The 16,093-nt window shown below is 41.6% G+C and overlaps 1 protein-coding gene across 1 annotated transcript in view; it reads right to left on the bottom strand.

Moving 5' to 3' along the window:
• The window catches only part of LOC134345120 (AP-2 complex subunit mu), a 92,564-nt gene that overhangs the window by 36,967 nt on the left and 39,504 nt on the right, over positions 1 to 16,093 (bottom strand). The window contains exons 3-5 of the mRNA XM_063045300.1: positions 11,634 to 11,899; positions 10,686 to 10,768; positions 4,630 to 4,765 (exon numbers count right to left, since the gene is read on the bottom strand). Of these exons, the coding sequence (XP_062901370.1) occupies positions 4,630 to 4,765; positions 10,686 to 10,768; positions 11,634 to 11,899 (485 nt within the window). The remainder of the gene's footprint in view (positions 1 to 4,629; positions 4,766 to 10,685; positions 10,769 to 11,633; positions 11,900 to 16,093) is intronic.

The raw sequence follows: 16,093 nt of genomic DNA, 5'->3' as shown, positions 1-16,093 counted from the left end.
TAGAGCTATATAACAAAAACTTTATGCCATCTTAAAAGTTTCTTCCCCCAGGTAGTTAATCTGATCAATCATTTCAGCTAGCCACACCACCCCCTCTATCTATTACTCCTGTCACTGCACTGCAGACACTTTTAAATCACTTTTTATAATGCTGTTTACATTGTAAATAGTTTTTGTATTCAGATATTATGTACATATTATTCCCTATCCGTACTTTAACCATTTTAAAAAATATTATTCTTTATTTTTTATAATTGAGGCTGAAGAGAGCTGGACTTTGTATATCCATACTCATGCCATTCTACAGATACACAGTATCCTTACAAGCTGCTTGGTACAGAAGCTGTACCAGGCAGTATATGCCTATATATATTATTTTTCCTTAACCTTCTAACATCTTTACATCAGTGCCACAGCAGTGAAAACACAAGTTTCAAACTCCTGGGACTGCACATCTCACATTGACCCAGAACAGATGCCACACAACCAGGACAGCTCACCAACGCCTCTCCTTTCTAAGAAGGCTGAAGAGAGTTGGACTTTGCACATCTATACTCATGTCATTCTACACATATGCAACAAGGCATCCTAACAAGCTGCATCACTACATGGTACAGAAACTGCACTGGGGCAGACAGGAAGGCTCTACAAGGGACAGTTAGAATTGCCTATGGACCGCGGAGACTAGCCTACCCATCATTAAGGACATATACACAGAAAGGTGCCGGAAAAGGGTAACATCATTAAAGATCCCACACAGCCTACTCGAAGACTTGCCACCTGGAAACCCTCAATTTAACCCTAACCTAATCATCAGACAATCTACAATGACCAATTAACCTACCAACTAGTTTGTCTTTGGATTGTGGGAGGAAACTGGAGCACCTGGATGAAACCCACGTGGTCACAGCAAGAAGGTACAAACTCCTTATAGACAGCAGCAGGAAACAAACACAGGTCACTGCTACTGTAAAACGTCGTGCTGACTACTACCCTACCGTGTCACCCCAATTTCTATGGTGTATTTTTTTCAGTATTATTATTGTGCTCTTTATCTTTTGTGTTTTTATTTTGTGCTGCTTCTGATTTGGAATAACAGTTACTTCAATCTCTACACTTATGTTTAGTGTAGGAGATTGTTTAGAGTATGGATGCTTATGTGAGAATGCTGTTATCGGACTACAGTTCAGCATTCAACACCGTAATTCCACAGGAATTCGACAGGAAGCCTATAGACCTCGGCCTTGACCCTGCCTCGTGCAGCTGGTTCCTGCACTTCCTGTCAGATTGCCGGCAGGTGATAAAGAGTGGGCTCCCTCACCTTAACCCCACTGACTCTCAACACAGGAGCCCCTCAAGGCTGTATACTAAGTCCCCTCCTTTACTCCCTGTATACCCATGACTGTGTCGCTACCCATGGCTCTAATCTGCTAATTAAATTTGCCGATGACACCACATTGATTGGCCTAATCTCAAACAATAACGAGGCAGCCTACAGGGAAGAAGTCATCTCTCTGACATAGTGGTGTCAAGAAAACAACCTCTCCCTGAATGTTGCAAAAGCAGATGGTTGTGGATTACAGGAGGAATAACCCCTATTGACATCAATGGATCTTGGGTTGAGAGGGTAAACAGCATTAAATTCCTCAGCATCCACATCACCGAGGACCCCACGTGGTCTGTACACACCAGCTGTGTGGTGAAGACACAACAGTGCTCTTTCACCTCAGACAGTTAAGGAAGTTTGGTATGGGCACCCAAATCCTAAAAACTTGCTACAGGTGCACAACTGAGAGCATCCTGACTGGCTGCATCACTGCCGGGTATGGGAACTGTACCTCCTTTAATCGCAGGATTCTGCAGAGAGTGGTGTGGACAGCCCCCAGCTCATCTGTAGTTGTGAGCTTCACATGATTCAGGACGTTTACAAAGACAGATATGATAAAAGGGCCCGTAGGATCAATGGGGACCCGAGTCACCCCAACCACAATCTATCCCAGCTGCGACCATCCGGGAAACAGTATCACAGCATAAAAGCCAGGACCAACAGGCTCTGGGACAGCTTCTTCTACCAGACCATCAGAATGATTAACTCGCGCTGATTTGAGTGTATTTCTATGTTACATTGACTGTTCTATTTAATATAAATTATAAGTCAGTATGATTGCACATTTTGACGGAGACATAACGTAAAGAGTTTTACTCCTCATGTATGTGAAGGATGTAAGAAATAAAGTCAATTCAATTCAATTCACTTGTGAACAGGAAATGACATTAAACACCTTGAATCCAGAAATAACTCGGAAGACGTGTAGCTCGAACCCTGAATCTTGGTGAATGACCTTTTTTTTTATTGCCTGTCACGCCAATGCACCACAGCAAATAGTTAATACATGTATATGTATATGGCAAGTAAAGTTGATCCTTGATAAAGATAATTCATGACCTTAATGGCCACTGGTTCTACAACAAATGGGGAGGGGAAGGAGCGAGTGGATTCCATCCTAACCAACACAAGGACCTGTGTAGTCTGTTGACACAGGGCAAACAGATTCCAACAATGATCTGTATGAGCTGGGACATTTGCAAGGCTAACAAATCTAGCGCTGGATTGCTTACGGCACAGGCCCAGATGAAATAAATACAATGTGACGGAATGGAGGGAAAAGGAAATAATGTTGTAGAGTGACCATAAGACATAGAAGCAGAATTAGGCCATTCGGCCATTGAGTCTGCTCCAACATCCGATGATGTCTGATCTACTTCCCCTCTCAATTCCATTCTCCTACAACCTCCACTTTAAATATACCCAATGACTTGGCCTCAATGAATTCCACAGATTCACTTTCCTCAGGTTAAAGGAATTCTTTTTAATCTCTGTTCTATTCTGAGTTTGCTGACTACACTCCCACTACTGGAAACATCCTTTACATGACCACTCTATCTAGGCCTTTTCAATATTCAGTAGGTTTCAATGAGATGCCACCTCATTCTTCTCAACTACAGTGAGTACAGATCTAGAGCCATCAAGCGTTCAACAAATATTACCCCTTTCACTGCAGGGATCATCCTCCTGAACTTCTGGACCTTCTCCAATGCCAACACATCCCAAAAATACTCTCAACACTAGAAGAAGAATGTCCATGATGAACCAAATGTTCAAGTCAAACTCTCTACATCTCAGCATAGAGGTCATACTATTTTGCCACTTACAGGGAAAAATGAGGTTGAGGTGGATAATAAATCAGCCATGATTTGAATGGCCTAATTAAGCTCCTATGTTTTATAGTCTAGTCCTGCTTATTAAACCCTAGTCTTCATTGGAGGTCTTTCCATGAGCAACCACATTTATTTTCTGCATGATCATCAGGGGAGGACAGGCCTATTTTGCAGTACAGTTCAAGGATTTGCATCAAGTCACTGCCACAGAAATTAAACTCTCATGTAATCACAATCACTTTTACTACTGATCCCATTAATGCTTGTTCTTGGAAGCACATCCTGAATACAAAGCAAAATATCAGTGGAGATAATTCAATTTTAGAAACCTTTCCTCTGGTTCATGTATTATCTGCTGACAAAAATCATGTAACTGCAGATGCTGGAAATCTGCCCAGTGTTTCCAGCTTTCTGTTTTTTTTAAATGTTACCTAATCTTCCTCATCAAGCCCCCTCCACCATTGAGCACATTTACAAGGATCCATCATCAAGGACCCCCACCATCCAGGCTATGCTCCCTTCTCTCTACTACATTGGGCAGGAGGAGGTCCAGCAGCATCAGATTCCACACCACCAGGATCAGCAACAGTTATTACCCTACAGCCAATAGACTCCTGAACCAGCATGGATAGCTCAGTTTACCTCAACTCTGAACTGACTCCACAACCTATGGACTCACTTTTAAGGGCGTTGCCACTCAGGCTCTCAGTGTTACTTACATTTTTTATTATTTGCATTATTTGTCTTCATTTGCACATTGGTTGTTTGTCAGTCATTGTTATTTACATTTTTTTATAAATTCTGTTGTATTTATTTTCCTGTAAATGCCCTCATGAAAATGAATCTCAAGATTGTATATGGCAACATATATTTGCAGATTTAATTTAATCCTTAACTTGAACTGAACTTTGCTTCAACCACTTCATTGTTTGCTCCTCTCTCCACCTCCCTCACGTCACCACTGTTTCATCTTCTCAGACCAATTATGTACCAGTTAGTAGGTTAATTGGTCATTGTAAATTGTCCGGTATTAGGCTAGGGTTAAATCAGTGGGTTGCTGGGCAGTATCACTCGTTGGGCCGGAAGGGCCTGTTCCGCACTTTATCTCTGAAATTTATTTAGAGTTCAAATAAATAAAAGACTCGTTGAGTATTTTTTCCAACCTCCAAGTACACATTAAATTTTGTCAAATTGTCTTCACAGGATGTACCATTGACCATATGCTGCGCTGCACTGCCTCCAAGACCCGTACACTCTTCCTTGCAGACTCAAAATCTGCTGCACAGCCTGTCTACGATAATGAAGTACAAAGATGTGCATACAAAATTTGTCACAGGACAGTGAAAAATGGCAGAGATCAAAATGAGAGCAAGAACCTTCAACTGACAGCAGCACTTTAATATCTTATACCTTGAGGTGACATTAACAGGTTGACACTCTCCAGAACATCCAGGAAAAGTTCATTCCGTCGATACTTGATCCCTTCACGCCTCCATCCAATCTGTCCAGTTACCTGGCTTGTGATCTGTGACTGTTCCTCCTTGGTCTGGAATAAGGAATGTTCCTATTAGAACCAAACTCAAAACACTTTTTTTTAAAGGAGTGCTGGATTACAAACACAGTCAATCGTCATTAGCTGGAGTATCCACAATACTTTACACCACAGCAGATCTCCGCAATGACTTCCTCTTATGTCAAGGACAAGATTCAGGCCAATGATTCCAAGGCATTTCAGTCAGTAGTTCGAAGTACCCTTCCCCCATCACCAGTAAGTAATGCAGAAGCAGGCAGATTCTCCTACCTGGTGCTATAAGTCAGGTCGCCAGTCACAGGTGGAGAAAGAGAAAGCAGGAGAGCAGGATTAGAACCAGGAGCACCATACACACGGTTAACAGGCAAGCAGTCAGTAAACAGAGATGATAAAAAAAAGGAGAGAACAAGTTAGCAATAAGGGCAAGTGTAACAATAATAAGATATGACATGTGTTGATATAGCTATCATGCTGCTTCATCCTTTTTTAGCAGTTTGTATGCAATCAATTTTGTAATCTAGCGATTATGATGATGCTGACATTATAAAAAAGGTTAATTACAATCCTTTGATACGTAAGATCATGAAAATCAAAATACAAAGTAATAAACTACATCAATTACTCAGGAAATAAGATGATATTGCTTCTTCACTCAGAGGGTGGTGAGAGTGTGAATGAGCCACCAGCAGAAATGTTCGATTTGGGTTCGATTTCAACATTCAAGAGAAGGTACATGGATGGGTGGGGTATGGAGAGCTATGGTCCAGGTGCAGGTCGATGGCACAGGGCAGATTAATAGTTCAGCATTCAATAAATGGGCCTGTTTCTGTGCTGTACTGTCCTATGACTCTATTCTATGTCTAGCATTATTGTATATTTTACTTTCTTTGAATACTACACGGCAATAGGCCCTCTGGCTCAACGAGCCCATGCTACCCAGTTACACCCATGCATCCTACTCCCCTGGACATCTTTGGAATGTGGGAGGAAACTGAACACATGGAGAAAACCCACTCAGTCACAGGGAGAACGTACAAACTCCTTATAGACAGCAGTTGGAATTGAACCCAGGTTGCTAGCACTGTCATGGCATTACGCTAACGCCCCACGTTCTTTAATTCCATAGCATTCTTTAACAGAATATCCATTTAGCAAATCTGGCCTATGTTGAAATGGTATACTATCAGAATGAAACAGGAATCGATTAGATAATGCTATCACCTTTCTTATTCTTATTCATCAGCAATAAATAAAATGATTTTCTGTTACTTGTCTGAAGTGTGTGCTCATGTGGGTAGTTTCACTGCAATGGAAACCCAAGAGACAGTTTCCACTTGCCTGGAGAGGGAGGGAGATTGTTCACTAAAACAAATCCATTGTTATTTGCAGGGAGAAAGAAATATATCTCCAGTGTTAACACGATAAATTCAATTTTTCGTTCAACTAATTCATCACCTGCTTGGTGAAGAGTAAAACCAACCTTCATGACCGGACTTTTTCATTCCCAGTATGGATGGTCACGCCAAGTTACTAACTACCTGAGCTTGGGGAATTTAATTTTTCATATTATAACTATCTAACAGGTTCAGACAGCCTGCCCTGGGGATCACAGTAGAAAATCGCCTTGGACAAAGCTCATTTCAAATGTTCTACGTAAACAGAGGAATTATTAATGAAAAAAACCCTGTCCAGCTGGTTCACCTACTACTTCACTATATTTTTCTCTCTTTTTGCATTACATATTTAAATTTTATGGATATAGCTCTCATTCCTATTCACGTATTGCACTGTACCATTGTCACAAAACAATAAATTTCATGATATATGTCACTGACATTAAACGTGATTCAGATTCACATACGCAGCCATTTACTAATAATTACTCTGTTTCCCCTTTTGGAGATAAACTACACTTTTCCAGAATATTTCAAATTATGCACAAGCTGCGTTTCAAACTGTAATTTTAAGCAAATCTATAGTTTGTATTTGAATATTAGCTCTTGCATTTCTTCAAAAGGTTATCAAATGGACTGACTGCCGAGTTCTCCGTTGTAATACACAATTTGATGTCTAAGATTAAACTATTAGACTGACAGGAAATTTGCTGTTCCACAGGCTGACCAAGTTTATTTGGCTTCATCTCAGGCACCTCTGGCCTGAAGACAGATAACAAAACTTCCAACTTATCATCCTATTTATCCCTCTCCTCATTATCTTTCTTTGTATCAATATATTTTCCACTTCTTTAAATATATAACTGATAAAACCTCAATTTGCCAAGCATCAAAACTCCCATTCCCAGATAGCATTTGCAGCATTCAATTATCACATCACAGTAGCATAGCAGTTAGCGCAACGGTACTGCAGCATTTGGGAGTTTGGAGTTCAATTCCAGCACCGTCTGTGTGCTCTCTCCGTGACGTTGTGGGTTTCCTCCGGGTGCTCCAGTTTCCTCTCTCAGTCCAAAGACATACTGGCTGGTAGGTTAATTGGTCATTATAAACAATCTGTGATTAGGTTAGTGTTAAATAGGAAGGTTGCTGGGCAGTCCTTCTCGTTAGGACAGAAGGGCCTGTTCCGCACTATGTAAATAAGTACATAACTCATTTCAAATCCTTACTCCTGGAATAAATTGCATCAAAATGGTGTATTTCTGCTCCTATTTCATATAGTCTTAAAGTTAACTGACAAGCAACCTAAAAAATTATATTGTTTTCAGCTGATTAAAAATGCTGAAAACGTAATTCTGTTAAATCCCAGATGTGATGCACACGAGAAAAAAAAACTAGTGTACTGAAGTAACTTTTAATCCAAAAAACACACACACTTCCACACTAAGCCACTAGATCCATCCCTAACTCAAAAATAATTCAAAACATAAAAAGCTGCACCAAGTTCAGAGTGCTTCTAATCTTTGTGTATATATAAGGCCTTCAACTAACACCTCTTTTTCATGAAGGCACACTCCTTCCAGATAAACAAAAAGGTGTTTCATATTGCTACACACCCAGTGGCCACTTCACTAGATACACCTGTACAATAATACATACCTCTAATCAGCCAATCATGTGACAGCAACTAAATGTATAAAAGCATGCAGACATGGTCAAAAGGATCAATTGGTGTTCAGACCAAACATCAGAATGGAGGAGAAATGTGATCTAAGTGACTTTGACCGTGGAATGTTTGTTGGCACCAGGCTGAGTGGTTTGAGCATCTCGGGAACGGCTGATCCCCTGGGATTTTCATGCAAACCAGTCTCTAGAGTATATAGAGAATGGTGTGGAAAACAAAGAAAACATCCAGTGAGCGGTAGCTCTGTGGGTGAAAATGCCTTGTTAATGAGAGGTCGGAGGAGAGTGGCCAGACTAGTTCAAGCTGACAGGAACTCAAACAACACATTACAACAGTGGTGTGTAGAACAGCATCTCTGAATGCACAACATGTCAAACCCTGGGCTACAGCAGCAGAAGACCCTGAACATACACTCAGTGGTCACTTCATTAGGTACAGGAGATTTAATAAAGTGGGCACTGAATGTATAGTGCTTTTTTGGGGGGAAAAAGGAATGATCCTGTAATTACTGTCACATTTGATATGAAGCCCAAACCCCCAATCAGGGGTGTTAGGATACAAAAAAAGCCTTAAAGCTCTCAATGTTACACTGAGTGCCTTCCTGCTGAGTCAGGCTGTGTAATACATTTCAATGGCAGCAAATTCGGGCCACGTGCTGAATCATAGTCTGCCAGAACAAAAGAACAAATAACACTATCTGTGCCTGCCAGCTTTTACAAACAGGAAATGTTATTAGAAGGTTGGCACCAGTCCTGCCTCAGGAAGCTGACATCGCTATGCTCGTAACAGCAAAATGGAGTATCTGGCTGTCAGACGTTCCTCAGGAGAAAGTGCTGACTGCACAAAGAAAGAATATCAACATAATACTTGTTACTCACAGCACTCACTTTCATTCAACACTCTTTAATTGAAGAGGGAATAAAAATTACAGGATTTAAAGGAAGCTGTTAAAATTTCTGAACTTGTGGGAAGGGAGAGTTTAGGGTGGGTGCAAGGATCATCCAGAGATCCTGTTGTGAAGACACCAACTTGATGTGGACAGATGATGATGGACACCCATGGTTGTCCCAGGTCGGTGGTTTCCAGAAGCAGATGTCCGTGAGAGCAGAAGCACAAGGGCCGGTGACTGAGCAAGCCTAGAGTTTGAAGCCTGGAGTTCAGGGTCCCATCATCGGCTAGTCTGTTGTCCGATACAGAAGGTCAAAGTGTGAATACAACCAGAAGTCTGGATGTCAAAGCCTGATGACCAAGGCCCAGAGACCCGGAGGCCTGTTCTGGGGTTGCAGGAATACCATATGGGAATGTCAGTGCTAGGGAGGAAAGGGGCTTGTTTTATTGCTTGTTATATTCTGCCTTGTTGTGTTCCATGTTGTTCTGCCAAGCATCGTGGGCATGCCATGTTGGCAACACAAGTGTGTGGTGTCACTTATGGGCTACCTAAAGCACATCCTTAGGCTGCTTTAATTGTTAATGCAAACAATGTATTTCACTGCACGTTTCTCTGTATATGTGATAAATATGAATCTGAATCCCACTGTACAGTATGCAAACAAATGTATGGAAACCATAGCACAGCAACAGGTGACTCCAGCCATTATCAATACTCTTCAGAGATTGTCTGCCTGACATCATAACCACGACTTGTGCAGCACCAGCTGCTCACACGACCACCCACCACCTGCTCCCATGGCTTTACTTGACACTGATCAGAGGGTTAAACAGATGCTACACCTTGCCCAAGACTGAACTGCAGGGTAGCAGAGAGAAGGAACACCTCTCACCTCCTTCGATAGCAGTGTATCTCCATACCACCACCCAAATGTTCTTATGCTATCCCCAAATCTCTTCAATATCCAGAACCCTAACAATCACTATTTTGAATGAGCTCAATGACTGAGCCTTCACTATTGCTCAAGATAGAAAACTTGCAAGAAAATATATACTGAGTCAAGTATTGTCTCTATTAGTTTGGCCAAAAGAATTTGCAATTGCGATTAAAGGCCTCAAAAGATTCACTGCCCTAAGGAATGTCTAAATTTCAGTCTAAATAATCCACTTTATTTTAAAATGACAGCCACTGCCCATTCCTTAAGGTTGTCATAGCCAGGGGAAGGAAGTGGAGAGTTGGTGAGGATAAGCTCCCACTACCTCTTACATGCTCCCAATGGTGTGCGTCTCAAATACCCTTTGTCAACCAAGTCCACCTCCTGTCCTTCACACGTGGCTGAGCCAGTGGAACCATTTCTACTGACAGGAAAAGGAGCATAAGTGGGTTATTGCAGCCTTAAAACCAGTTGCTTAGGGTGTAATGGGGCTTGTATTTGGGGTGTAATGGTTGACAGCTCATCTAGAAGGAAAACTCTGATCTCAAACCTCCACTGCCTTGGGGCTATACCCACTAATGAGGAAGGCTTCAGGAGTAAAACTACATTGAGTTCAACACTGACTGGCAACTCCTGTGATGCTGCTGGTGCCAAACTGTATCAGTCTCTGCCTTTCCTTTGGATTCATCAGCTGTGTCGCAAGGTGGTGCCTGCTGCAAGGACAACAGCTTGCTCTCTGTATCATCCTGCCCCGATCTGTATTGGCTTGCGTATAGACACTTAGATAACGAGGACCATACTTCCATGGTCAATCCCCGACCAACAGATGACCTCCAGCCAGTGCCATGTTCTATGGGTGGTGGCTGAAAGACATTGGTAGAACATGTACTTAAAGCTATCTTTTAGTTAAAACTATTTTAGATATAGCCACCAATTATCCTGGCAAATGCATTATATCTTGAGAGCAAATGTACAAATAACTCTTTGCTGTTCCCTACAACAATGCAGCTTTCTTCAGACCACTTAGTATTGCTTACCTGACTTTTGATTCCTTGTTGGGTAATGAATGTTTTCAAGGCTCCAGTCTCAGAATTTTGCGGGTAACCGAAATCCAAGATTTCTGTGTGTGGGGGGGGGGGGGGTAGGGAGTTGGGGGGGCAGGGAGGAGGAAAAAAAAACTTTCAACCGGAGGGCTCTGGATAAATGATTGATCTTTGGCAAGTTTGAATGTCCAAACACGGAAGCAAAAGCATATTGACTCATACATATATAGTCCTTATTGTCACAGTCAAAAAATTTGCAGTTGTGATCAATGATCTTAAATTACTGTTACAGTGCACCCCCTATTGACTCCTGCTCCACATCCAGTAATTTTCCCTGATTTCCTTATTTTCAAATCTGTGTATCCTTAAAGTATATTAGTTAGCTTAATGCTACTAGAGCACCAGCGACCTGGGTTCAATTCCTGCTGCTGGCTGTAAGGAATTTGTACCTTCTCCCTGTGACGCCGTGGGTTTCCTCTGGGTGCTCATTTCCTCCCACATTCCAAAAATGTACTGGTTTCACGGGTATAATTGGGCAGTGCAGGCTTGTTTAATTTTATTGAGATACAGCTCTTTGAGCCACGCTACTCAGCAATCTCCTGATTTAACTCTAGCCTAATCATACGACTACTTACAATGACCAATTAACCTGAGAATTGGTAGGTTTCTGGACCATGAGAGGAAACCAGAGCACCCAGAGGAAACCCATGTAGTCACAAGGAGAACGTACAAACTCTTCAGCTGGAAGGGCCTGTTAGCTCTAAATAAAATAAATAAACTTTCCCATCGTTAATTTTTTTTTTAAATTTTGCTGTATTTTCACTATGGATCTAAATTTTTAATAATTTCTGTTCAACTCCCTCCAGATTAGAACTTGAGGATTCCCAAACTCTTCAGCTCAGACAGACACACGTTGTCATCATTATGGTAGACTGTACTTACCATCCAGTAGTTCATAGATGAGGACAAAGTTGTTCTTGATATTTTCTTCACTGATCTTTCCAAAGTACGAAGTCATAACATCACACATTTTGTACAGAAACTCAAAAACCATGGCTGCATTAACATTCTGCTTAGTGACGGCAGCCAGCCAGATATTCGAACGCTTAACATGGAAGAAGCTGGTACGTGCAATGTTGGTGACTGGTGAACGCACTTGCTGCCTGGCATGGATGACGTTGACACGGAAAGCATCCACTGCATTCCGTCTGAAATAGAAATCCAAAAAAATTCAGCCAGGGTCCACCAAATATTCATGTCACTTAAATAGTGCATACAATTTCATCATTAGAGATAAAAAACCCATTTTAACAGAAAATGCTGGTAACACAGGTCAGGTAACTGTAAAGCAACATTTACTGTTTCAAAATTAAGTCCCTTTAAAAATATTGGGAAAGAGGTTTCTCACTTTCCCAGTTCTGAACTGAAGATTCACCATGGTTTCACTTCTCACAGATTCTGCCCAACCTGCTGTGTAGTTCCACCATTTTGTGTTTTAGTTCTAATTTTCAGTATCCGCGGTTTTTGCTTAAATGCAAAGATATTAAAAATTACTGTCATTCAGCTTGTATACAATAGACCAAGTGCTTAATATTTAAGATGAGATCCCTCTGTGAATTTCACGATCACTTCACACTGTTCTGACTTAAATGTTGGGTTGATAGCTAGGACCTAGATCAACAGCTCCAGACAAGACTTTGCACGGTCACTAGCCATGGGACATTGCTAGTTCAGCTGCAGAATACTCAACTTCAAAGAGTGTATTTTGATTTTAAAAAAAGGTCATGCAATAGAAAGAAAAAACATGTTGCACTTTTAAAAGAATCTCTTGACTTATGAAACTATGTGGTTATATTGACCTGTTGTGACACCTGTAACCTGGTAGTTAGATTAATAGAACTAGAGGGGAAAAATAGCTTTGGCAAGGAAACAACTTAACAAAAGTTGCCTTTGAACAGATGAAAATCCTTTTCTGAATCTGATAATCCCTCTTTACACAGGATGTAGAGACAGATGGACAAATAAGACTTCAAACTGATCCTTCAAAAGAATACTGATCCAAAAGGCCATATTTCGCTGCTGCTGATCCATACTGGTACATACTCCCAGTCACGGAAGGCTTGAGGGAATGTGTTATTAAAGGGATTCAGAAGGAACCATTATTAATCTACAATGTCCAAACCTGGGTGGACAAAGAAGACAAGCTAGAGTTAAAATCTATTAAGATTGGAGCGTAGGAGAATTAGGGAAGATTTGAGTGATATACAAAATTATAAAGGGTACAGATAGGCTAAACGCAAGCAGGCTTTTTCCATTGAGGTTGAGTGAGATGGTGGTTGAGTATTTGATTTCGACATTCGAGAAAAATCTGGCTAGCTACATGAATGGGAGAGGTATAAAGGGATATGGTCTGGGTGCAGGTTGATAGTACCAGGGAGAATAAAAGCTCAGCATGAATTAGATGGGCCGAAGGACCTTCTTCCATGCTGTAGAGTTCTATGACTCTATTTGTAAAGTGGGATCAGGATTAAGTCAACACATACATGGTTACCTTTCACATCATTACCCATCATTATAGCGAACCATGTCAGCTCCACTCACATCACTCATCCCCTTGCCTACCACCAGATTTCACTCATTTACATCCTTCCAATTTTATCTGAAGGGTTTTCTAAGCCCTGGCAGGAACCCAACGATGGCAGAAATGCACTTCCTGCAGCTGCAACATGTTGCTAAGTCTTACACCAAAGTTCACAGGATGGCAAATAGTCACAGACAGTCTGTGTTTGCACAATGCACAAATTCTCGAACACTGACAGGAACATAATTGGCTCATTTTCCTGAGATATAATCCACAACATGACTGGGCTCCAGGAAGCACAGAGTGAAAAATACTGTACTGTAATCAATCAATGTCTAGTCAAATGCCAAAGTTGGTAGGAATGATAATATTACCAACAAGAGAGAATCTGCAGATGCTGAAAATCCAAGCAACACACACAACATGCCAGAGGAACTCAGCAGGCCAGGCAGCATCTACGGACAAAAGTACAATCAACATTTCGGGCCAAGACTTCCTGCTGAAGGGTCTCGACCCGAAATGTTGACGATAAATTTTTCCCATCGGTGCTGTCTGGCCTGCTGGGTTCCTCCAGCATTTTGCGTTAGGAATGATAAAGTACTCCTTCCCTTCCCCCACCACCTTATTCTGCCTTCTTCCTCCTTTCTTTCCAGTCTTGATGAAACGACCAGTTTATTCCCGTCCATAGATGTTGCCTGACCTGCTGAGTTCCTCCAGCATTGTATGTGTTACTCTGATGCTCCAGCATCTGCAGAATCTTGCTTTATGAAAATATACTGATTATTAAGCTCAGCCCAACTACACTGGCCCTGCCCCACAGAACACCAATTCCTAACATCATCTTCAGTTCTCCAGTTTAAACACGTGGTCACATAACTGCCGGTACTTTAAAAAAGCCATCTGTTTTGGGCTATGTACTGCTGTGCCAGGAACCTGGGAGACCATCTGCTTCTCACCCCACCCCTACAGCTGTGCAGGAAACCAAGAATAAATGTGCACCCTCCACTGAAATGACAGTGAAAACACCCCATGGGTGGGTGAGAAGGTGTGCAAGCCATCACAGGGCAGGGAAGGCATATGTTGAAACCTACTCCATACATGGAGCAGGATATGCCTGCTGTTACTCCCCAGAAATGATCCGTGCTCACTGTGCTACGCAGGGTGCAGTCCCAGGCACATTGCAGTACAGCAGCCACACCACCCAACCAGCATCAACTCTCACATTTAGATCTTCCACTATAAACTGTGAGGAAATTCCTGGCACAATCACTCCAGGTTCCTGACAGCAGCAAATGGGAGCTTTAGAGGATGTAGACAAGAATTACAAGGATGCTGTTTGGAACAGACTGCATGTGTTTTGAGAATAGGTTCAGCAAGCTACGGCTTTTCTCTTTGGAATAAAGGAGGACGAGAGGTGATGTGATTGAGGTGTATAAGATGATAAGGGGCACAGAGTGGATAGCCGGAGACGAAATGGGTAGTATGAAAGAGCATAACTCTAAGGTGACTGGAAGAAAGTATAAGGGCATTGTCAGAGGTAGTGCTCATGGAAATCCCTGCCAGGAGTGGTGGCAGTAGCAGGTACATTACGGACACTTAAGAGACTCCCAAGTAGGCAGATGGATGAAAGAAAAATGGAGCACTATGTGGGAGGGAAGGGTTAGATTCATCTTAAGGGTAGCTTAAAGAGTTGGCACAACATTGGGAGCTGAAGATCCTGTACTGTATTGTTCTATGTTCTAAAATAGCAACATCTCTTGTACTTACCCCCATATGTAATATTAACAGTGCTGACTTTTAATATTGATTCTATTAATGCTCCCACTCCCAAAAGCACACCCTGAATTTTAAGTAAGGTAAAAGTATAGCCTGTGCTGGTGTGGAAGCTCTACATATGCCTCCCTCATAAACTCACACTTCCTCATTCACACTCAAGAGTTTCCCTTAAAATATCATATTAATCTTTGAAGCTAAATCTTATGGTAACTACTCTGAATTCACTGCCAACTGGTGCTGCTCAAACACTTTTATCAACCCACCCTCCACGTTAATAGATTCAACCATATGAAAACTTCCAACATGCCAAAGAGAGCCCAAATAGATCAAAACACTAGTTAAATAGTACAAGGTGACAAAGGACTCTTACCTATTCCTAGTGCAGCCAATGAGCACATGATGAGATGAGGAAAAATGAGACGTCAGCAAGGAAGGGGAAATGACAGATCAACGAGAGAGAGGGTTAGAACGGACAAAGCCCAGAAAGGAAAAAAAACACACACACACACACACAGATGAGAAACACAAAGATATCTAAAGGAGAACAATGGACAACCGTGAGGTGCAAATCACCAAGATGTACGATAGCATTACAGTTCATAAATTAACATATTACATCCCTCATCCAGACAGTTGTAAATCCATGCATGGTGGAATTGGATTTGATAACTCATGTTGTTCTCATACCAATATATCTTTGGAACTTCTTAAGTTTCAGCTGAGCACTGATCTTGTGCTTGTGTCTACGTTGTAGAAATCAACTCCATTGATCTAACATAGAACTTGTACACCCATAAAATGCTGGAGGAACTCAGGACTGATGAAGGGTGTTGGCCCGAAACATTGACTTCTTAATTCTTCTCCATAGATGGTCTGACCCGCTGAATTACTCCAGCACTTTGTGTGTGACATTCTGAATTTGCAGCATCTGCAGAGTCTCATGTTTATTACTTGTTTAAGATTCTGCTACTTTCAAGTTTCAACCTTCATGCCAGCATGCCAAAACTTATGCTCAGAAACAACTCTGAGCTGAAACTACAAGTGG

Source organism: Mobula hypostoma, chromosome 4, assembly GCF_963921235.1.
Source record: "Mobula hypostoma chromosome 4, sMobHyp1.1, whole genome shotgun sequence".
Classification (NCBI taxonomy): domain Eukaryota; kingdom Metazoa; phylum Chordata; class Chondrichthyes; order Myliobatiformes; family Myliobatidae; genus Mobula; species Mobula hypostoma.
Note: the sequence above shows the minus strand (reverse complement) of the source record. Positions and strands in the feature narration are given on the sequence as shown.